We start from the raw sequence: 24,329 nt of genomic DNA, 5'->3' as shown, positions 1-24,329 counted from the left end.
GTAGATTCCATAATGCATAGAGTTTTCTCCCCTATCTGACATATTTGAGGTATTTAATAAAAAAGTATGCATAATACTGAGAATAATTAATACAGTGTAGCTTAATCTTCCGAGTAGCAGTGAAAATAGCAAAAAATAATATCATTCCAGTAAAAAAAAATACTGAAATATTCTTTTTTCACATTGTCTATAACTTCACTTTATACTAATTTGTTTAACTTTGACTTTCATCTAACAGGGAGGAGCCGCAACCCGAGTCGGGCGTCCGGGGTAGCGACTAGAAGTAAGTTAATGTTTGTATCTAAATCAAACACTGGTTAGAGTGTGAACTATTTCTGCAACCACTTGGTTTTGGGTTTGGTCAAAGTACACAAGACCTTTCATCTTACCCTCACCTTTCATTATTCATCCAGAAGATTTTGGTGACTTTTTAGGGGTCTAATTCTTTATACCTTGAATTAATGTTTCTGGAGCATAAATGGATTTAAAGTATTATAGCATCTTGGTACAGTAGCTTATATACTGCTTTGCCTTCTTTTTGCTTCTTACTTAATTAACAGTAAACTTTAGATCCTGGTTTTCTCAGTACTAGACTTTACCTTATTTTCCTATAGAAGAAGAGAAAAAGCCTGGACCTGCTGTGAAAATACGTATATTTAGAGGACACTTAAAACCAAGCATTGATTTCTCTGCTGATATCCTTAAGGTGCACTAAAGGTTTGGATAGGTGAATAGTTCACATGATGTAGTGCATAGCCTTGTATGGTATAGATCTTAATTGTGTGAAAGCAATTCTCACTATACTTCTGTATGCCAGATCTACATTTATTGTGAAATGTTCTTGTTTTTTTTCCCATCATTTACCTAAGTTCCTTTGTGTGTTGTGGAATCTTTTTGGTATTGAAGAAACAGTTGAGAATGTAGTATGATTAAAACTAGAATCTGACAGAATTTCTTGGCAGATAGACTCTTGATTGACTCAGTAATGCTAGGTAAAATGTATAGGAGCATACAAGTATTAGTAGAGCTCATTTTAAACTGTAGTATAATTGACATTGGAGACATGCAAGTAACTTCTTGTGATATTGAGCGCTTTTTCTTATTTTTGCAATGAATGTAGCGGCTAGAATCAATTTGATATAAACAAGTAAAGGTGGTAATGAAATTCCCCAGTAGTACTGGTAGGTATTTTGTCATTACATGTCTCAATATGTGGTAACTATGGAGAATTACTAGGTTAAAATTAGTAACCATGGAGAATTACTAGGTTAAAATTTGTAACCATGGAGAATTATTAGGTTAAAATTGGTAACTATGGAGAATTATTAGGTTTTAATTGGTAACTATGGACAGTTACTAGATTAAAAACAGTAACTATAGACAATCACTGGGTTTTAATGGTAACTATGGAGAATTATTAGGTTTTAATGGGTAAACCATTGAGAATTGCTAGATTTTAATGGTCACTATAGAGAATTTCTAGGTTTAAATTGGTAACTACTTCAACTGTTGTAAGTATGGACATTTTCAGAAGTACTGCTGACCATGTTGTGGTTCATGTACATATAATGTTTATATGAGCAATTAAACTTAAAAACAGAAAATCTGTTCAAAATAATTCTAACTGTGATTGCATCTGAAACAATGTGAAATACACAGGTTTATTATTGAGGGAAGTAGTTATTATTTCCAGGCTATAGTACATTTAATCAGTATTTTTATTATTTTTATACTTATTAACATATATATTTGAGCAAAGGTCATATCATGGTTCTCTCTCTATCATATATATATATATGAACCATGATATGACCTTTGCTCAAATATATATGTTAATAAGTATAAAAATAATAAAAATACTGATTAAATGTACTATAGCCTGGAAATAATAACTACTTTCCTCAATGACAAACCTGTGTATTTCACACTGTTTCACATGCAATCACAGTTAGAATTATATATATACAGAAAATTACCATGTTGACAATCTTGATTGCATACCTGTGTCAATACCTGCTTTCTTATGTTACATATCAGTTTCTGTATGTATCAGAACATGTTAATGAAATTTGTAACTAAATATGACTAGTCTTTTCATGATCAGGCAATGGAAAATATGTTTTTGTTATTGTATATTTTGTTTTCTTGTATATGTAGTTAAGATTTATTTCAACCATGTACCTGAGCTAGTTTAAATAATATATGGAGTCTTATTTATTTTCATTTAGAATTCACTTTTAAAACTAAAAACTATGCACTTATATTTTGATAAATGGAGAAATAAATGAATTGAAAATAGCCAACTTAGGCTTACCAAAGTTAATTTTGTGTTTGTCAGGCCTGACCTTTGCTGTTGTGAGGTAGCCTCATTACCTATTTTTATTTTCATATCAATAAATAAAAACATAATAACACCTCCCTAATCAAATTTACTTGCTTTGAACACTATAAAAAGCAACCTCATCATTTTTAGGGGAAATCAATTAGTTAAAAGAAATGTCTCCCTCCTGTATTAGTTTTCATGGAAAATGGTTTGAGAACCAAGAAATAAAGATTGAATGGCCTTATTGTAACAATTTGAAGGTTATGTAGATTTTTAAACACATTGATGTATTTTGATCTTAGTAGGTTTGGCTTTTTTGTGTAGTATAAGTCTTAATTACTCTTTAATATTGAAATATTCAAGTTTATCTCTTTTTTTAATTTCAGATTGATACTCAAAAACTGTCATTTAAGGAATCAGCAAAAGCTCGAACAGACTCTGGAGCAGCCAATGGTAAATCAAGACCCGACAGTGGCATTGAATGTGAAAAGACCCAGGCCTCTGTCTAATGACATTTCCATGACTTTTGTTCCAGGAGTTATTTCCCTTGTAGGCAGGTAAAGGGAAATAACTTCTGATTTTAAATATGATGGTTGTTTTAAGAAATGTTTTAAATGAAAGTTTGAATGAGTATATGAGTTATTTAAAGTATGTTTACAAGGCAAAAGAACAGTAGATTTAAAATTAAGAAAGAGGCAACCAATAGATATGCTGTATTTTGTTTTCTAATTTTTGTCAGCGATACTGAAAAAAAAATATTGTGAAAGGAAGAAAAGACAGATCTCTTTGTTGCCTTTTTCAACTCATCGCCCCATGATGCTAAAATTACACAAAAAAATTCATGGTATTTTATACAATAGTAAGCTGCCATATTGAGTAAGGACACATAGTATTTTTATCTAGCATTTTATTTTCTAACCAAGATTGTACAAAATTGTAGGTTCCTCTACTTGTATTGAAAAACAAATGTCATAGATGATTCTGTAAATTCAATGTTTTGATTAATATTGATGCCTCATTTTTACAGACAAATCCTACAATCCTGTATTAATCTTGATAACCCATTTTAGCACATGTAACCATAGCATTAATTATTTCAGAGAAAAGTAGAAACACATTATTGTACTTGGCTATAGTTTGCAGTCTTGTTATGTCTAAACCTTTGATGTCAATTCTCCAGGTAAAAAGAAATATGAATTTGTTATATGAAATGAACACAATAAAGGAAGAATAGTGTTGAAATAAATTCAATACCATAAATATATAGTAACTCTGTTTTAACCAGAAAGGGCTTGAACAGATTTTGTTTAAAACTGGAGATTTATACAACATGACATCATAGGAAGTGACATAACATCTAAATTATTATAACCCGAAACAAAGTCATGTATAAAAGTATCATCATTAACACAAATATATCATAGGAAAAAAGCCATCAAATTACAGCCACTGATATGTATACCTGCACTGGTGTTCAATACCTATATAAAAGTTATCTCCCTTGAAGCAGTGTTTTATTATTTCATGTGTAATGTAATTATGTTTTTGCTTTTATCACAAATACATGTTATATATGAAAAAAATTCTTGGAAATAGTTAGAAGGACATCAAGCCACATCTTTGCAGGTACATTAATGTTTTAAATTTTGATGGCAGTATTTATAAATCTACTTAACTTCAAATTTTTTATCAGTCCAACTTTTAAACAATGAAAATAGTGAATAATACACATATTTAGATCACTATTTCACTAAGTAGAAACAGTAATATTGATTTTGAATTGTAGTTATTTACACACTGATTACAAGTAGCACATGTCTAAAGGAAGCACAAATATGGTTCTAAGGGAGATAATTAGAATTTTTTTTTTTAGATTTGTTATACCTTTTCCCCATTATTAAATTTTGATACTTCATTATCATATTTAATTGCTATAGTCTATATTCATGCATTTGTCTGCATTGTTATTGTGTATTGCAAGTCATTGTAAGATCTTCTAAATTGAAAAACAGACAGCAAATTAAGTGTTCAGTGTCAATACTGATATGAAATGTCAGTTGAAAAATTCAACAAAAATGTGAAAAACTTAAACTTACCAGAAAAGCAGATTTAAAATAATGAATGAAAAAGTAAAAAGTGATGTAATACGTTTATGTATATATATGGTTAATTGAACAGTTTGAAGATATATATTGAAAAACTATAAGAGTTAATATAACATGTACATACCTATGGTGATTCATTGTTTTGGTATACACATGATAAGACTTAGTGACCAATGGTCTTTTTCACAAGACCAGAAATTTTATCATCAATTATTTTGGTTGTAAAGCAATTTTTATTCAATTTTAATTTCAATTCATACTGCATGTATGATGTAATCACTCATATACATGTATTTATATTCGGTATCAAATTTAAGATATTGATTAAGTACAAAAAATAAGATTAAGAATATGCTTGTGCTATAGATCTTTGTTGTGGCATAAGTTTTAAATAAAAAAATGAAAAGTTAATAAAATTCATGTATGGACTAAAAATTATTCTTTCACAGCAGGAATTACTGTTAATGACTAAGAATTAAAATAACTTACTTTACCCGTTAAGTTCAGTAATACCTATGTATGAATTTTTGACATCCTTCTATATATATCTGACATGATTTTCATTTTGATGTAAATTGGAAAAAGAGTTTACTAAGCTCTCCAGCAACAAAAATTCATCAAATTTAATGTAAAGCTGTCTCTATAACCAGAGTTGTCTGACAGGATGAATTTTAGTCCAGTTTTATGTGTAAGATCTGTGTTTGTTGTCATATTATTATTGCTTTATATGGCTTGTCTTTCTGCAATAAATTCATTCATCATCTTATACAAGGTGTTGTTTTTTTGTCAATGCATCCTTTAAGGTTTGGGTATGATAACTTAGGTAATCGTGGTTAGTAGTCCCCTATCGACAACTTTGTCCTAAGGGACTTAAGATTTGCACTTTATCTTTCAGTTCGGGAAATCAGTTTTCAGCTCTTTTTTCTTTATGCTTGAAGATTTGATACGTTGCTTTATCATAACGTTTCAGATCAAATTCAAACTTGTTCCAAGTCAGTTGATTTTTTGCTGAGTTATAGCCCTTGGTTCTGTAAATAAATCCAGACTCAGGTTTTCTCACTTTTCTTGTTAACAAATTATGATTGAAGCATCAACTGGATAATGAACAGATAACACAATGAAATGTAGGAATTAATATATCTAAGAAAGACTTTTAAACTGGAATCAGGTTGTCCGTCCGTCATTCCGTCTGTCAGAGTTTCGTCACAATTATCTCAACTTCCAATGGATGGATGCATTTCAAATGTGCTATGTGTAGTAAGAGATTTTGTTGTCTGCCTGGTATCAACTTTTTGTTTCGAGGGATTGCCGTACGAGTGGGGTATACCTAGCACAATAATGCGGACTTTAATGTTTATAAAGTGGAAAGAGATAAAAGAACCCCATATAAGAGATTGGTTGATTGGTGTAGTTATAGCTACTACTTAAAGACCGGCCTCGGGGTATTAATAAAGGCCAATGAGAAATATCATGGTTTCTTCAAAATTTTCTGCAGCTTTCAAGATTAAGCATCATTTTGATAAATATTTTTACTAATACAATCATTTTTTGTTTGCACAAACATGGAAAATAACCTGACTAGTTTCAGCTTGATTTACTATGTAAATTTTCTACATAGCCTTTTTATGAAAACTTTTATTGCGTGTCTTTATAATTAGCATCGGAAAATGCGCAAACCACTTAGGCTGCACAGTGAACTTTTTAAAGTCTACTCTCAACTATGTCTAAACATTGCGTAACCAAACACTTGACATAACCGAACGGAAATTAACTGCAAACTGAGCCCTGATTATGTAATGGGTTTAGTCGGATATATTTACAAAGTACTATATTAAAAATTTGATTCTTTATCAGCACATAACTTAAAAACAATACAGGAACTCTGTTTCTGACAAAGCATGAAACAAGATCAATATGGTAGCCAAACATTTTAAAATTTATGAATGGGCAGTTCAGCTCAGTGCAAATAAGAGTAGGCAACAGGGTTTTTTGGTCACCTCAATAAACATGATATAAAAACAAAATCAGATTTGTATAAACTATGCAGGAGTAGTTATAAAATTTTTATATAACATTCATAAAACAACATCATGTTTAATACGAATTTCATTTCCTGCGGCCTAACTGCGGTTTAAACTGGTCTGGGGCTAGCATGTCAGTTAACTGTTAGTAGTCATTTGTTTGTACATATGTGTAACCTATAACAATTCCTTTATTTTTGTTTTATCAAGGGTCTCAAACCTTTCAGGACTGATTTTAGGTGTGTTTAATTGTGCAATATTTTTCCACAGTGACCCGATTTTAAAAAGGGGAGGGTTGTGATCATGCCAAAGTCCTTTAACTCCGCCGCTTTTTTTCCCCTGTTGCAAGTCAGGAATTTCTTGCCTCTGCATGTCTTGTTTCTTATTCACTTTCAGTTTACTTGAATGTTGCTGGAATCTATAAGGGTAACTATTTTGTTGTACCTGTGTATAATGTTGTTTTTTAGGCCCAGCTGCAGGACAGGTGTGAGGGTTTCTTCGTCGTTCATTGAAGACCCAAGGGTGGCCTTGAGCCGACATTTTTAATCTCGTCTCTTTGACATATTCACCATATCCATTCTCGTTATAAGCCCATATTTAAAAGCAAAAAAAAATCCAAGGAAATTATTTATGTGAAGATAAAATAGCAGTGGTAATTTGATCGTTCTTTGGTTAAAAGAGATACCGTTTAAATTGGCGTGATACCGAAGGTACTTTGATGTGAAACCGTGCAGGTACTTTGATGTGATACCGTGCGAGTACTTTAATGTGATACCGTGTAGGTAATTTGATGTGATACCATGTCGCTAATTCGATTTGATATCGTGCAGGTACTTTAATGTGATGCCGAGGGTAATTTGATGTGATTCCTTCAGTAGTGATGGTACGAATAAAAAAAAACAATCACGTTTATCCTCTTACGCCCTGGTCCATATATGGCTTCAGCATTGTTCTTTTTCATAACAATGATTTCATTAAACCATTGAATATCTCTAAGCTGGCGTATTTTATCGATCATATAAGGTCATCTAAAGAATACTTGGAATGTGAGTATCCTCAGATATGCTACATACATTTTAAGATATCTTTGATTTCTTATAGTGAATTTCGGACGGATTTTTTTGGTACTTTTTCGTCGTAAAACTTAATTTAAAAAAAATATCAATGGATTTCAGTCGATTTAAGAATGTCAAAATCTGTCTAACTGTTTCATATGAGTACTTGTTTTTTTTTTTTAATTTCAAAACGTATTGCACGAAACATTAAGCAGCAGTCTTTACAAAAATCAGACAGGAGGTAATTCATGCGTCAAAAAACCACCTAGTCAGACAGGAGGTAATTCATGCGTCAAAAAACCACCTAAAATCAGACAGGAGGTAATTCATGCGTCAAACAAACCACCTAAAATCAGATAGGGGGTAATTCATGCGTCAAAAACCCGCCTAAAATCAGACAGAAGGTAATTCATGCGTCAAAAAACCACGGAACTTACTTTTATTTCTTATTCAGAAACATTTACAGATCACATAAACAGCAATAGTTTTCCATTTGGTTGTTGCCTTTTTAAGATAAAAATCATATGCAAGGTAGATCATGTATGAAATTGGCACTTTACAAGAATTTTCGTTATATACTAGCCGATCGGGCTGCATATTTGATAGTGGGAGCATGCCCCTGTAATATGAATTGTCTTTAACATAGGCTGTCCGAATTCTGGACAGGTACTTAGAACCGAATCCGACATTTTTAGTGTTTTGTTGATACCTTTTCTGGAGCTTCGGTCATATTTATATACAATGTACATGTATACAGAGCACACAATGCCTTATTTATTTGTATAATTTAGTCAACCGAGTCAAATGCTGTTCATGGTCAGATGGCGAGAAACCCCAGGCGTTTTAAAGGAAACTCGATAAAAAGCCATTATAAACACATATAAACATTCAATTTACAATTTTTGGTATATCATTCAGTTTACATTCAAATCAAATTGAAAGACCTTTACGTTGACATTCAATGTACTTCAATACCCCTTTCTAATAATCATTGAAATTTTACAGTGATAACATTTGCTATTCAAATTGTTCGCGTCTCATAAAATGCGTGCATTCAAATATTAATTCCATTTTGAGATTTTGAGAGATGACTTATGAATATAGAATCTTCAAAAGAGATGTACATTATATTCAACACTTGATTTACTTCCCTGTTTGGAACAGAATAGATGGCAAAACAGAGAGGTTAGTTTTATTTTCCATACAATTTCGTGCATGAATTCCATGAAATGCTGTTCAGTCCATATTTGTGTACCGCTAAATGAAACTTATTTGCGCTTATCAATGGTTTTCATCAATCAAAAAAAAAAAAATAAAATAAAAAAAAAAAATTTTTTTTTAAAAATTAAAAAAAAAAATAAAGGAAGAAAAAAAAAGAAAAAAAAACGGCGGGATTTCGGAAAATGAAGGGTTCCAAGCAGATATCTGCTATTTTACTGTTCGACAAAGTGTTTTCTTAATCATGCTTGTTTTGTGTGTATGCTTTCGATAACTAAGTTTTATGTAGCAGTAAAATATGGTATGGCATGCTGAAGATCTCCAATTTTAAAGTTCTTGAAAAAAAACGTTTAAAACAAGCATGATACTTCCTACAATCTATACCATACCATATTATACATACAAATGTACTTGTTTTTTTTCCTGTCTGCTAAGATATGGTTCTAATTGATGCCGCCTTTTTATTTCTATATCTTTATAGTAGTAATCCATGGGCTTGGAGGGTCCACCGTGCACCCCACTCAATCATCATTTTCATGGTGATTTTTAGGTACCTTTGTATCTCCCATTACCGAATTAATTTGTCGCCTAAGAATATTCTGGGATTCTTTTTCAGTATAAGCCCATATTTGTACCCCATTGGTTCAAAAAGCCATTTTTTGTGTGACCCGATTGAGCGTCTAAGCCTTACTGGGATAGCATATGAGAATAAACTAAACAAATGTAGGTATCAACGTGTAGCCCAATGTCACAGCTTTACAATGGTATTATGAAAGTTGCGGTAACACTTAGGGTTATGTGGTAAAATGGAAAAAAAATGTAACCCTACCCCACCGAAAGGTTGCTTAAATTGACATATTTTTCAATGTCAAAACCCATAGAGTATTAATGCTTCAGTAAAAAATGGCTTATTTGGTATTTTCCATTGTTCAGTAGTATCACAATTAATACTTCTGGAGTTCTTTTGATGATTTTTAGCGATTTTTGTGGTCAAAATTTATCAAAAAGTGCAAAAAATGGGATTTTTGATTTTTCGGTCAAAAGTCACATAAATTCGATTCTACAAGTTATTACTCTACTAAAACGTCTCAAATTTGGTATCATTCTTTAGATAATTTAATGTTCTACATGAATGAACCACGAAACACTACATGTCAAGAAAGGATTTTTAAAACAATGTTAAAAATATTACACCTACCCCTAGAAAACTGGCATCAGTATCAAACAGAATTCAAATACTGTACTTCAAATAAGCTTTTTGTATATTCAAATACAATTATATAGTGTCTTATCTTTGTATAAATAACCCGAGTAATATATATTTTCCAAGTCCAATTAGGTGAAAAATTGCCACCCCACCCATGAAAAGAATACCTCAACATGAACCCAATCGTCAATTTTTAGTATATAATCGATAAAAAAAACAAATTGGGTTCTAGTGTCTTAATTATCGATGTATTAAACATACCTGCTCATTTCAGGCGCGTATTTTTCAGTTTCAATGTGACAATAATGAGTTTTTCATAAAAAAAGGGAATTTTCGAATTTCCATATTTTATTCCATTTCAACGGTAATTGGTATTTTCTTCAAGTACCCTACTTCGAACAGGCTTTTGCATATATAAACACATTTATGTAGCATCAAAGCTTTCTGATGAGCCAAGGCAATGTATACTTTAACGTATTCCAAGCCATATAGGCGAAAGAATGGTACCCCACACCCATAAATTTTCCGTGAAAAACACAATTCGTACGTGGAAGATTAGCATTTTTTAAATGGTGTTGGATACATGTATGTCAATCATTCATCGTAGTTGCTTTCTAGAAACCTTATATATATAAAACTAATGATAGCAAACAAAATCAAGTCTTGTTAAAACTGTAATATTTTAAACAAAAAATATAGAATTTACGTGCTAAAATGCATGATAATCTATTTTATTCTTAAATTTTCCTTTTGAAATATTTTGTCGTCTTCGGGACAATAAACATATAATGTTGCTTGACAATTTGATTGATACAAGAAAATCTCCATAATAAATGCCAGACAGACATTGTGTACATTTCGCGTATGCTATAAACGATCATTTTCTTTCACAATGGGGCAGATTTTAGTGGTCAGGGGTACCTCTCTTTCGCCAAAATGACCTGGAATACGTTTAACTGTGCATTGCCTTGGCTCATTAGAATGGTAAGATGCTACATAAATGTGTTTGAATATACAAAATCTTGTGTTAAGTAGGGTGAAAAACATCGCCCATTACAGGTGAAATGAAAGAAAATATGAAAATCCCAAAATTAACCATTTTATGAAAAACTGATTATTGTCACATTGAAACAGAAAAATAACTGGCCTGAAATGAGTAGATATGTGAATACATCGATAATTAAAACAATAGTATCCAACATGTCTTCTTTACATCGATTATGTGCTAAAAATTATCATTTTGGTTCATGTTTAGGTATTCTTTTCATGGGTGGGATGGCAATTTTTCACCTAATTGGACTTGGAAAAGTTCAAATATTTATTACTCGGGCTCATTACAAAGCTAAGACACTATATAGTTGTATTTGAATATACAAAAGCTTATTTGAAGTACGGTATTTGAAAAAAAAATCCAATTTTAGGTGAAAAGGAAGGAAAAATGAATGTCCGAAAATTCCCCTTTTTATGAAAAACTCATTATTGTCACATTGAAACTGAAAAATACGCGCCTGAAATAAGAAAATATGTTGGATACATCGATAATTAAAACAATAGTACCCAACATGTATATTGTACACCGTTTATTTACCAATAATTAACATTTGGGTTCATGGTGAGATATTTTTTTTCATGGATAGGGGTGGCAATTTTTCACCTAACATGACTTATAAATTTCAAATATTTATTACTTGGGCTCATTTTGAAGCTAAGATACTGTATCAACGTACTGTATCACACAAAAGCTGGATTAAACTACGGTAGTCTGATAAAAAGGGAAAACGGGTGATATGAAAAAAATTCTGAAATTCTCAAAATTCCCGTTTTTACGATTTTATTGTAATTGTTACCCCAAAAGGAAAATCTAAGCGCCTCAACTGATCAGATATATTGGGAACATCATTATCTTAATTATGAATGAGTTTTACGATTTCGGTATGATGTGAATGATAATTCTGTTTGATACTGAGACCAGTTTTCTAGGGGTAGGGATAATATTTTTAGCATTTTTTGAAAATCCCATCTTGAAAATTAGTTTTTCGTGTATTATGTATGTAGAAAATTAAATTATCTATCGAGTGATACCAAATTTGAGACGTTTTAATTAAGTAATAACTCGTAAAGTCGAATTGATGTGACTTTTGACCGAAAAATCGAAAATCCCAGTTTTCGCTTTTTGGATAAATTCTGACTATGAAAATCGCCAAAATTCACCAAAAGAACCCCAGAAGTATAAATTGTGATAATATTAAACATAAAATGCCAAATAAGCCATTTTCACTGAAGCATAAATACTCCAGGGGTTTTGACATTGAAAAATATATCAATTTAAGCGATTTTTCGGCGGGGCAAGGGTACATTGTTTTCATTTTACCGCAAAACCCTTAAGTAGTGTTACCGCAACTTTCGTGGTACCATTGTAAAGCTGAGACGTTGGGCTACATGATGATAAATACATATGTCAGGTTACTTCGTTCTGTAGAAAAAAGTAGTTCGTAGGATCAAAAAACTTTAACAAAATTTTGTTTTTTTGCCTCAACGAGATATAAAAAGTAGCCAAAAAATACAAAAATGCTTCAGTTGATTTTTTGGCGACAAAAAGATTCGTAAATGGCAGGTATAAGGGTACCTGAAAATAATATTTTGGTTGATGAGTGGGGGTGCACGGGGGGTTATTTCAGCCCACGTACTATATATAGTCTGGTATATCCACGCATTTCCTGTTACGCTTTTTGTAGGTTTTGAGGAGTCTAAGTTGCTCATTTTTAGTGTAATGTTGCTTTCTTTCGATTGTTTTATGTCAGAATAAGAGTCCACAATGCATAGCCGAATTAAAATACCAAATGGTTCTAGATCCAGTTCATGGGGAAATGGAAAACATCGGAACCTTTAAATTATAATAATCGTACGGTAATAGAAAGCAGTAATTAGTCGATTATTCAAATGCATAATCCTCTGTATGTCTTTTGCTACCCTGTCAAATTACAATACATCAAATTCAAGTTCATTCTAACCTAAAGTCAGTCCATGCATCGGCATGTTGTACATGCATCAGAAAAACGTTGTGATTAGCACTTAAAATGCAAGTTAAATACTCTATTTCTTTTAATAAGCAGCGGACATTCAGTATGAGGTACAGGTGTGGACGTCCGACGTCCGCGGAGCTGGAACTGATGCCGACGTCTTTATCCAGATCAGTGGTACAGATGGTCAGACAGATAAAATAGGACTCCATGATAATAGCAACAATTTCGAGCAGGGAAAAAGAGACAACTTCGTTGTAAGATTGATCTACAATTAAATACGTCTAGTAAATGAGTAGGCTATTACATTATAAGATTTAAGAAAAAATATTGTAAAGATATGAAAAGGCACATGCAAAAAGACTACCCACAAATAGATTATTGATATCTTAAAATTACATCAAAAGATCATTGACCCTCTTCAACTGCCACTTGAAAACATTATCTATAAGATACTAGTTTACTATCCGATCTTGACTCGTCCTTTTCTTTTCCTTACAACAGCTGAAAGCACCTGATGTTGGAAACATACAGAAAATCAGAATAGGCCATAATGCCGAGAATCTTATGTCAGGATGGCACCTTCAGAAGGTCAGTTTAAGAAATCTAAATAAATTTCTAACCGATTCCAATCAAGACTAAGATTTGTTACTTTATCAAAGCCTTTTCAAGTTTGGATTTATTTAAATTGTGAACTGCGAACCAATCGATGTATAAATGATGTCACAGTTAGTATATGCAAAAAAATTCTATCTTGCCAAAAGAGCCAACCAATCAAATGACTTATAAAAATAAATCAAAGTTAAGACATTTTTGTACCCCTCGAATATTCTCCACTGGATATACGGCCGAGGACTTCGTAAAATTCGCCGCGGACAAAAATCTAGAAACGTTTTCTGATTATCTATCCCTTGTTAACAAATTAAACGATTTTGTATTGAATTCGTCGCGAGTAAGATTGACAAAAATCTGTCATACCTAACCTCCCCTTTCCACCCAAAGTGCTAGTCTAATACGATTTTTTTTGGCATTATCAAATTACAATAAAAACTTCATTATACATTATATAACTTTTGCTGAATAGGTGTTTATAAAGAAACATATTAACAGCAACTCAAAACCTAAGAAGGAAGAAAAGAAAGAAAATAAAGAAAAAGGCAACAGTGATATTACAGAATACTGGTTCTTTGTTAATAGATGGTTTGATACCTCTGAGGATGATAAGCAAATAGAAAGAGAACTCATCCCGACAGACGAAAAAGGCAATCCTATTCAAAGTCCTACAGGTATAATCTTTATCTCAAGCTCAGTGAATTTTACCCTCCCTACCTTCCACCTTGGTGTACGCGGCTACACGATGACCAATTATTAACTGCTTCCGGTTAAATGGTAGAAGCATAGATAGCACACTATCAGAGTATTTATAATTGTTAACATGTTTATGGAGCAACCTCTCCATCTGTGACTGTATGATTTTAGACAGAAAAAAAAGCAATTTACCCGAAAAAGTCTGCGCTAAGATTTAGAATTTTATTTAAATTAGCTATTCCTTTTCCCGTGTGAAAAAGAAATTAATCGTTAGAGAGACGAGACCTCTTAGCCGACAGGGCAGTTGTATTATGGCAAGCATCGAAGAGTCACACGAATAAGGGGCAAATAGTCAATACCCACCATGTAAGCATTTGACAGAGTAACCAAGCTTTCGATCTACCCATGAACACGGAAGAAAATAAATAAACCAATCAATTTCTATTATCGCCAAAAAACTTTATATCATTCTTTATTAATAATATTCTTACATCAACGGAATTTGTTATGTCATTCTTTTATGATTCTATTGATCTGTAACATTTACTGTGTAAAAAGATTTATAAGTACCCCCCTCTAAGCTATAATACAATTTCAGCTAATAAACCTGAAGGAAGCGAACAAATGTCAAAAAGTAGAGCAGAGGAGAAGGATGTCTTCGTTCCTAAGGAGAACGAAAATCCAGATGAAGAAACAAAAGACGAAACATATGTAGCAACGGAAAGAACGAATAATCGAGACGATCCATTTTATGTACCTTCAGCCTATGACAAAGACCCAAAGGCAGAGTTAGAGACTATTAGGAACCACAGAAACAGACAAAAACCTGTTACACGTGCTCCGCCGCGAAAAATCCAATCCAGAAAAAGTGAACTAGATTCATCTTTAGCAAAGCCAGTGCACTCTCCTATTTTGGAGGAGAAAACACAATCTTTGCTCGAAGTACATACAGAGAATCAGGAGTATTTTACCAACGACTTTGATCATAGTGATAGCCCAGAGGTGAGTTAAATTCATCAGGGCATTGAAAACAATCGCTACCTTGTCGGATTTTATAGATTTAATAAGCCCGATTCACTCACAAAGTAAATACCGAGTTTTGGTGAATTGGACCGAGATAAGTTAGAGAAAAAAAATCATTCAGTACTTAAAATTCCAGTGCAATAAGATAACCTGTTCTCGACTTCCATCGTAAGTAATTAACATCAAGACAACCTCAGGTGTTCAATACGCCACATTCTTAACTTTTTAACTTAAGATTCTTGAACCAACATACGGAAAGAAGACAGTTAGCTTGAGTATAGAACTGGTCTGTTTAAGCGTCGTATCGCTAACATGTACTAGATTTAAGAGGAAATACCGTTTCTAAAATGTCGCATGAACCACATCAGGTATCTTGAATTCGCTTTAGTCCTCGATGTTAAATGCGACGCACCATTGATTTTTTTTTTTATGCAATGGGTCTTAATGCCATTAGACATGAAACATATTTGATATTTATTTTTTTTTATAATTTCAGAGGACATCACCCTCAGGAATATCTGAATATTTGGATATGGATAGTGCAATTATTAGTGACAAAGCTGTGGGATCTATTAGACGGACCATGCAGCTGTTGTTCTGATAATGGGCATTCCTAGTATACCATGTGGTGTCATGAAATCGTTAGATACCAAATATTTTATCAGTCAGAAATGTACATCAAGCATGTTTAGTTTATTATTGACTTAAGCAGTCACACGAGTGAACTTCGAGATTAAGTGCACGCAATTCATCACCAATCCACGTGGGAATTCAATGCAGCTGCTAATTATGAATTGAAACCTGTCATAATGCTTTGAAGTCACACAGCACTTCAACAGACATCTTTACAATATTTTTTATTCAAGCAGACAATAAGAACAAATACAAGTACTTTCAGATGTTAAAAAAAAGTCGAACATCTATTATATAAACGTTAAAACATACAACGTTAATATAAAACGATCTGAGCTATCAATAAATACGAAGCCAGCAAAGCAACAACTCACTGCCTTGTAATATTATTTTGTCTAGTTACATTGACATGAGTCACAATGGAGGTTGGAATACAAAAGACGTTATCTCTTCAAAATGTAAATTGTAGAATAAAAAAACATTAACAGTTTAAGCGTTTTCCAGTAGCTCTAATACATGTAATTCTCTACGTGCCAGGTTTTTTCTCTACTCTGAATGCCGAATAATTATATTGTCTTAATTTTCTACGAATTTTAAATTTATTTTTGTGTCTAACGATGGCTCTTGGTTTAATTAGAGTTGGATCAGGTATCGACCATTGTAATATTATAATTCTACAAATGTTTGAAAAACAACTTTCCATCTTTGAGTATTTTTTTTAATTTGCTTAATTGTTTGTTTGGCTCTTGACTGTGATCTGGATACACTCACAAACGTTTAGCTGTGGTGACAAAACATGTTTCCCAAGGGGCTGGAAATCTAGCGCGGTTTTCTTAAGATTCTGCGTCTGAGCAGATCAATTGTGTAGGTTTTTTTTTAAATGCCTTTCAAGATGACAAGTACTGAAACAAGATCTTGTGCATGGGAATGGTTGAATGCAACTTAATGGATAAATAGGAATGAGTGCATTTCTCGAATCCATGTAATATTGAACTACATTTAATAGCAAACTTAAAGGTCTTTTAGCATAATATATTCTTTCAACGTTTTTGGGATTTCCAGTTTTGACAATAAACTTAAGATTTCACACCCAAATGTACACTTAGTAATGAAATGATGTCTAATTTGAGATCTACACAGCCAAAGTAAAGATGGTGGCTGTCTACAAACATCCCTCATCCACTGGTGACATTGATCCTGTTCGGGTGTTTTCCCCGGTAAATAGATCCAGGTTTCTGTATAAAGATTCCAGCCACAATTAACTAGGTATTGAGCAGCCTCCAAATTTCCATTCCATACCAACATACACAACGGTGAATGCCTACTAGATGGCGAACCACTAAAAATGAGGAAAATATGTCTTCCTATAGAAAATATTTTAGTTTTTATCTTTTAAATTCAAATGATTAAGGGAGTCTGAAGCTACAAACTGACTTACATGTACAAATGTATGACTATAATAAGACTAGAAATGAAAAGGCACAATAACCGAAGATAACCGAATTGGGAACATTTGTATCTTCATAATTGTTCCCAAATCTTTTCATTATTATTCATAAAGGGCTGGGCTGTAACTAATGATATATCGACTGTTGTTTGTAGATTGTCATTTAGTATTTCTATTACTATAGTAGTCATCTGATAGTCCATTGTGTTGATTACAGACAATAAAAAAAATCACAATCTCCTACAGAAAATTGTATATTCATGTATGATTTAGTTAAATTTCGCATTCTATGCGTAAACAAGTTTGTTTTGGGGATGGTTGAACCTATCGAACCATTTTTGTCTGATTTAAAAAAAAAACAGGCATTTTGTTATTCTGAAATATGCTGCATAAATTCTAAAATATACAAGTCCTTTGGTGGAGATAAAAAGGGCCTCAGTTAAGAAATGACGACTCTCAAGTTCTTAGTTTAAATTGTAAAAACACCATCTGGAAGACCTATTCCATTTCCTGGAAATCATTTTACCTTTCAGTAGCATGTAGAAATGCTCCAGATTCTACCAGAATTTTTAATGTTGACAAGCTGAAGTTGTCCATATGTATTTGAAAAGCGCAGTTGTGCAAAGGTGTGAATCCATACCCATCGATAGCATTCAACTCTGTTCCAGACTCTACCAATACACGTATCAATTCGTCGCGTGTATCTTCTGCAAAAGAAAATTAAAAAGAGATTCGTATTTTTTCTCTATGCTCATCGGGCAAATAAGGTAATAATTAAAACTAAGAAGGGCCTATAAAGATAATACGTGCACAATAGCATGTCAAAATGCAAAAATATACTAACAATAGAAAAAAATACTGATAGTAAATCGTATAAATTACCAGTAAATAAGTCATCTAAGTAGAGGGATCTTGATAACATTACCAATAGAGTGATAAATTACATTGTATAAACAATTGTTGAGATGCAGTTTTACCTCCCCATTTGTTTACAATGCAAAGTTAACTCGGTTAAGTAGAGGATGCATAATTAATGAAAAAAATAAAATTTCTTGGAGAGAAGTAACTAGGTACAAAATCTGTATACTTACTAGAAACTTTTTGACATTTATGCAAAGCAGTTTCTCTCTGTCTGTTGACACTTTTTATATTAGCGCCAGCAGATATAAGCCTTTTAACAATTTCCACGTGACCAGCAGATGACGCAAGCAGCAATGGTGTTTCTTTGATTGGGATCACGACGTTGACGTCTGCGCCGTTTCTGATCAATACATCAACGACTTCCAGTGAGCCAACGGTAACTGCGGAAACCAAAGGAGTACAAGGGTCCCCGGTATTTTTGCCCTCATTGACATTTGCCCCTTTATCAATCATCAATTGTACGCAATCTGGTGACTTTGAGTAGACAGCATAATGGAGAGCACTTCTTCCACCGGCATCCATAATTTTTATAGATGCACCGTGCTTAAATAAAATGTCTAGCACCTCCATATTACCTCGATCGGCGGCATAATGCAGCGGGGTCCGTCCTTCCAGATCAGAGATGCCTAAACATGCTCCGTTTTCACAAAGAATTTTGACTATTTCAACATGACCTGCTTTTACAGCCAAGTGCAAGGGCGTGAGAGCACCATTCAGCCGCTGACACCGAATGTTCAATGACCCTACTCGTCCAACAAGGAATTCTAAAGCTTGTGGCTTATTGTTCAAGGCGGCAATATGAATAGGAGTGTATCCTTCCTGGAGAGTCTTAGCACAAGACACATTTGCTCCACGAGTAACTAGAAATGTGAGGATATCTAAATCCCCGTTTTGTGTGGCTAAATGAATAGCCTGATAACCATCATTACCAGCATAGTTCAAGGGAGCCCCATGTCTCATTAGTACTTTTATCATTTCTTTACTGCTGACTTCAACGGCATAATGCAACGCTCGTCTCCCTTTAACGTCCGTGTACCTCAAATTCACGCCATCTACTTCATCAACAAAGTATTCAAAAATCTGTAACTTATTTTCTTTAATTGAATGGAAAAATGCTTCACCAATGTCACTTTTTGAAAACGACGTTTTACTTGAAAATATCTTTTTGACACTGGATAAATCACCATTCTGAATTGCATCTTTCAGATATACAAGGTCGTTTCCATTTGTGAATGAAGCCATAACCAAATCAAATCATCTGCACAGTGATATTAATCTCTCATTACTATTTCTAAAAAGAACAGAAAAAAACACAAGTATACAAAGCTAGTTCGTTTTTATTTTCCTTGAATTTGATATTTTTAATATCAAATAAAAAAAATAAGTTGAAGAGTAATCAAGGGAACCACGATTCTAGCGGAAATCAAAAGAATGTAATTCAGGGACAAAAGACCAGACATGAAAAAACAAACACAACAAAGAACATAAAGTAATTGAAATAATACACACAAAGTAACAAAAGCAAATGACCAACTCGGACTCTACTAAACTGGGAGCATGGATCAGGTGCACCAGTAGGGTAAAAATCCTCTGCTTTTTCTAGAAACACCCGCCGAGCTGCTCATTAAGTTCAAGTCCGGGGTAGACGAAAGAGGAAAGGAAAACTATGAAACGTTGAACAAATCAGTTTTCATAGTTAGATGGATACACCATAACGATCCACGAGTTCATGATGACGACCACAACACTTCTGGAGTGATGACTTCAATCTTGTAGCAATATAATCCTGTTCCAGAAGCCTAAGTGTAAGAAGTCTAGCGATACAAAAAGTCTTCTTAGTTACAAGCTCTGGCATAACGTATGAGTTGTGATATGAAAACTCCATACATGTACGCAGGTGCTGAACGGATGTTGCCACAGATGAAAGGAAAGTTGACAATTCTGAATTAAAAGTCATTACGTTTTTCGTAAAGTTTAATCAATAGTTTTTCTTTACCATCGACCTCTAAGTGTATGTCAAAGAGTAATCAAGGGAACCAAGGTTATAGCGGTAATCAAAAGAATGTAATCCAGGGACAAAGACCAGACATGGAAAACAGACATACACAACAAAGAACATAAAGTAACTAAAATCATACATACTAAGTAACAAAAGTAAATGAGCAACTCGGACTCCACTAAAAACTGGGAGCATGGACCAGGTGCATCGGTAGGGTAAGCGTCCTCTGCTTTTCTAGAAACACCCGCCGAGTTGCTCATAAAAAGTCAAGTCCGGGGTAGACAAACGAGGAAAGGTTAACTATGACCCGTTGAATAAATCAGTTTTCATGGTGCTGATGGATACATCATGTCAAGATATGAAACTGACTTCATAATGTCTGTGGTATCCTTTATCTCAAGTTCTTTGGGGTAGATGCTATGTATCAAATCCCTGAAACTAGGATTGTTTAAAGATAATACGCCATCTATATAGCTGAAACTGAGATTAAAGGATCTAGCAAAACGATATTCATTCTTTCGAATCAGATCAGTTATAAAGTCTGTCTCATTAGAGTAAAGGAATAGGTCAGCAAGTAGAGGAGCACAATTTGTTGCTATTGGAATGACAACTATTTGTTGAAAAGGGAGTCCACTACAGTGGACAAATATGTTGTGGATAAAAAAAATTCAAGCATTTTGAAAACATCTTCTTCTGTATATTTGGAAGATGATTTGGAATTATTTTTTACAAAGTATGAGGCATCTCTACCAAGAATGGTTAGAACTATATATTTGTATCTAGGTGTACTGTATTTTTTGGAAAACAAAGATGTATAATATTTTTAAAGTCTTGAGTTTGTAACTGAGTATGTGGAAAAGAAGTATACAGGGTTGAAAAATCATAGGCTTTAATGCTATTATATTCTGATAATAATCTTGAATTGAGAATCCTGTATATAGATGATAAATCACAATCATGGTCTTTGGTAGAGAGACCAAAAGACTGAGGATGTGTACAAACTTTGATGTACAAATGTACATGTACATGTATCTGTATGAATTATCTTTTCTTTCATTTTCTTCATATGCTGTTTTGACTAAAACCAAGTCGTCCTTCTATGTGTCCTTTAATATCGCTACAATATATAAGTACTACTTGAATAATATTTTATTCGTGTACAAGGCATTCAACAAAACGTACATTATAAGACAGTGTGTGACCCTGCATATGCATGTGCACGAATGTCAACTTATGTGACTTTTTGTTTGGAATTTTTTTAAATATATGTGCATATATGGTCAGAGTTCTCCATGAGCTATTTTAGCATGGTGGGCTCCCATGGTTAAAATATTTCCGTAATGGCTAAAAAATCAGCATCTAGTACCTAAAATTTGACACAAATATTGATAAAAGTGGAAATTAGAATTTCAAAATGAAACCAATTTAAATGACTTTTCTGATGTCAGATAATTTATATAATTAGGACAGGTAGGAAGGTGACAGTCTGACATTCACAGATTGACAATTACAAAATAAATATACACTAAAAATAATTATTTCTCTCATATTTGGATGTTTTGGTGGCTTCAGACCACTAGTCCAGATAATCATGACGTTCGCTGAGGATTTTTAAAATTTAATCTTAACTTTATGCCTCACTAACGGAGGGAGGCGACCAAACAAAACAAAAATTAGCCTCCCAAGACGGTATAATTATTTGGACTAGCTTCAGATCTAAAGTAAACCAAATTCAAATCAGTAAATGATTAGATATGCAAGCCAGTTACATTATGGAGCGGAGTGAAGCATATTTTACAATACATGACAGCCACGTCTTTCAACTTACCTTTATGTGTATTGCTGTACTACTGAGTAATATCAAATGAAAACTAAATTTAATCTTAACTGGACCTGTGCAGTATCCATAATTGGCATATTACAAACTCACATGTATTTTGACAGTTATTTGTTTACATTTTAGCGGAAATAAGTCTGCGTGTTTAGTTGTAGACTCAGTACGGGTGCGCCAATATCCGGAAATATGTGTAATTGACACAATCAGTTATCTTTGGTTCATGTAGTTATTATACATGAAAAAAAGGCATAAATTGAATTTATATATTATTTAATAGTACATCATAAAGATATAAGAGAATAACTTACCGAATCAATATATGCAACAAAATGTCAGAAAAAAAGATCATCACACGCCCAAATGATTGATTTTTACAAAAATGTACCTGATTGATATCTAATCTATGGCAAGCCGTTCTGGAATTCATTCCAAATTTATTGATATCAATAAATATTTAATAACATGTTAATAAACACATATGAACGTGTTAATGAATATTAATCAACATATGCATAAATGATTTATTGATATCAATAAATGGATGAATTAGTAACATGTAACAGTTGATAAATATTTATTAACGTGTTAATAAATCATTTATCAATATCAATCATCTGAACGAATATTAACATGGTGATAAATATTAATTAATGTCTTTTTAAATCTTGTCCAGGAAGACTTGCATGCCGAACAATATCCAATAAAATAAAAAATTACAAACACTTTTCTAACCTCGATTAAACCACGTAAAGTGACATCCACATTATCAACGCATTAATAATGCATCTAATTATTGATATCACTAAATGAATTAATAACATGTTAATATATATTTAATAACCTGTTGAAAAAAATTGTACAATTTATTGATATCAATTATTGATTATTAACATGTTGATAAATCATTTATTGATATCATCATTTATCTATTAAGGTATGAATATTTATATCGATTTTCTATATCAAAAATTAATCCTTAATATCAATAAATAGAGAATAAACTCCACAACGGCTTGCCATATAGATATCAAGACATTTCAATGTGTTGAAATAAATATGTGAGAAGGGGCGACTATATGATAGGGGCTGGTATTTATTGAAAACACACATATTATGGCCCTGAAAGGTTGGAAACAAATATAATGACCTTCTTCTCGTTGAAAATGAATAAATGTTCTGACCTCAGTCCAGATAATTCATACAGTGAAATGGAAACACAATAATATTGCTCCAATGTGGTTAAAAAATAATTTTTCTAACCCCACAAAATTTGCCAGCCACCTCAGAAATAACAGGCCTTCTTACCATAATATTGAATATGGATTTGTCCGCATCACATTCAATGATAATCCTCGACTTAGTCTACTGGGAATGTATGGAATATGGTATTAGTAACTTTCATGTAGACTCTGGCTTAATTGTTTTTTCCAAATATTACTTGATATTTTTAGTCTGGAACTACTATGGCCCATGAGTACGGGTGACACGTAAAAATATGTTGTTTAAAATATTAAAAATATATATAAGAGACCAATCTTAATTCATCCGCTCTTCTTTTTATTTTGCTTTGTTGCTAGTATTTCTGTGTGCTGTGGGTTAGACATTCCTTCTTTTTGTGTGTTGTGGGTTAGACATTCCTTCTTTCTGTGTGTTGTGGGGTAAACATTCCTTCTTTCTGTGTGTTGTACGTTAGATAGTCATTCTTTCTGTGTGTTGTGGGTTAGACATTCCTTCTTTCTGTGTGTTGTGGGTTAGACATTCCCTCTTTCTGTGTGTTGTTGGTTAGACATTCCTTGATTGTGCTTCCACTTTTTTTCGTTCAAAATATCATATACTTGTATGATCTATTCCGGTTATCTGTATTACAGAGAGAGAGAGAGAGAAAAAAAACCCCAAATATATATAAGTGACAAATAAATGCAGCATCAAAATAAAAAAAGCCCCAAAAGAGTTTTGAAAAGTATTGAGTTTTTGGATTATGATCTTTTCAAATATCTCTAATTTTGATATACATGTACCAGCTTATACTTATAAAAACAGAGCTGTTGTTGAGAATATTTGTGATCGTCATACTGCTGTTTGGAAATAAGTATTTTTAAAGACAATATTTATTTGAAGAAAAACTTCTTTGTTTTGCCCAATACGCTAAATGCTTTTCCAATATTGTTTATAAATTCCAACACACACATAAGTGAATATGCCAAAGTTTTCA

General features: G+C 32.7%; 3 protein-coding genes across 29 annotated transcripts in view; 2 read left to right on the top strand and 1 right to left on the bottom strand.

Moving 5' to 3' along the window:
- LOC148611263 (uncharacterized) overlaps nucleotides 1-5,199 on the top strand; it is a 105,404-nt gene extending 100,205 nt beyond the window's left edge. For 18 of the 23 annotated variants that reach the window (XM_088591631.1, XM_088591629.1, XM_088591627.1 and 15 more), the window contains one exon: nucleotides 2,710-5,199. In XM_088591631.1, coding sequence (XP_088447757.1) covers nucleotides 2,710-2,832 — 123 coding nt within the window. In that variant the 3' untranslated portion in view covers nucleotides 2,833-5,199. Of the gene's footprint in view, nucleotides 1-238; nucleotides 284-2,709 lie in introns of all 23 variants that reach the window. The other 5 variants (XM_088591628.1, XM_088591626.1, XM_088591640.1 and 2 more) reach the window with 1 other exon arrangement.
- Nucleotides 5,200-8,569: 3,370 nt separating this feature from the next.
- On the top strand, nucleotides 8,570-16,406 carry LOC148611262 (uncharacterized). 2 transcript variants are annotated; one of them, XM_088591614.1, is made up of 6 exons: nucleotides 8,570-8,689; nucleotides 13,043-13,206; nucleotides 13,454-13,540; nucleotides 14,034-14,235; nucleotides 14,856-15,259; nucleotides 15,777-16,406. In XM_088591614.1, exons 1-6 carry the CDS (start codon nucleotides 8,674-8,676, stop codon nucleotides 15,879-15,881), a joined length of 978 nt encoding a protein of 325 aa, XP_088447740.1. In that variant the 5' UTR covers nucleotides 8,570-8,673; the 3' UTR covers nucleotides 15,882-16,406. The 2 variants fall into 2 exon arrangements, with proteins under 2 accessions (XP_088447740.1, XP_088447739.1); XM_088591613.1 differs by having other exon boundaries at nucleotides 8,621-8,689; nucleotides 13,040-13,206.
- LOC148611261 (uncharacterized) lies at nucleotides 16,119-22,290 on the bottom strand. 4 transcript variants are annotated; one of them, XM_088591610.1, is made up of 5 exons: nucleotides 22,109-22,290; nucleotides 21,307-21,397; nucleotides 18,452-19,572; nucleotides 17,887-18,067; nucleotides 16,119-17,252 (listed from the first exon to the last, which is right to left on the bottom strand). In XM_088591610.1, exons 3-5 carry the CDS (start codon nucleotides 19,521-19,523, stop codon nucleotides 16,925-16,927), a joined length of 1,581 nt encoding a protein of 526 aa, XP_088447736.1. In that variant the 5' UTR covers nucleotides 19,524-19,572; nucleotides 21,307-21,397; nucleotides 22,109-22,290; the 3' UTR covers nucleotides 16,119-16,924. The 4 variants fall into 4 exon arrangements, with proteins under 4 accessions (XP_088447736.1, XP_088447735.1, XP_088447737.1 ...); XM_088591609.1 differs by having other exon boundaries at nucleotides 21,283-21,397; nucleotides 22,109-22,267; XM_088591611.1 differs by having other exon boundaries at nucleotides 21,301-21,397; nucleotides 22,109-22,267.
- Between the last annotated feature and the right edge of the window lie 2,039 nt (nucleotides 22,291-24,329).

This window comes from Perna viridis, chromosome 7 (genome assembly GCF_037379345.1).
Source record: "Perna viridis isolate PV_CMFRI_1.1 ecotype Kerala chromosome 7, ASM3737934v1, whole genome shotgun sequence".
Classification (NCBI taxonomy): domain Eukaryota; kingdom Metazoa; phylum Mollusca; class Bivalvia; order Mytilida; family Mytilidae; genus Perna; species Perna viridis.
This window is presented reverse-complemented; position numbering and strand designations above follow the sequence as displayed.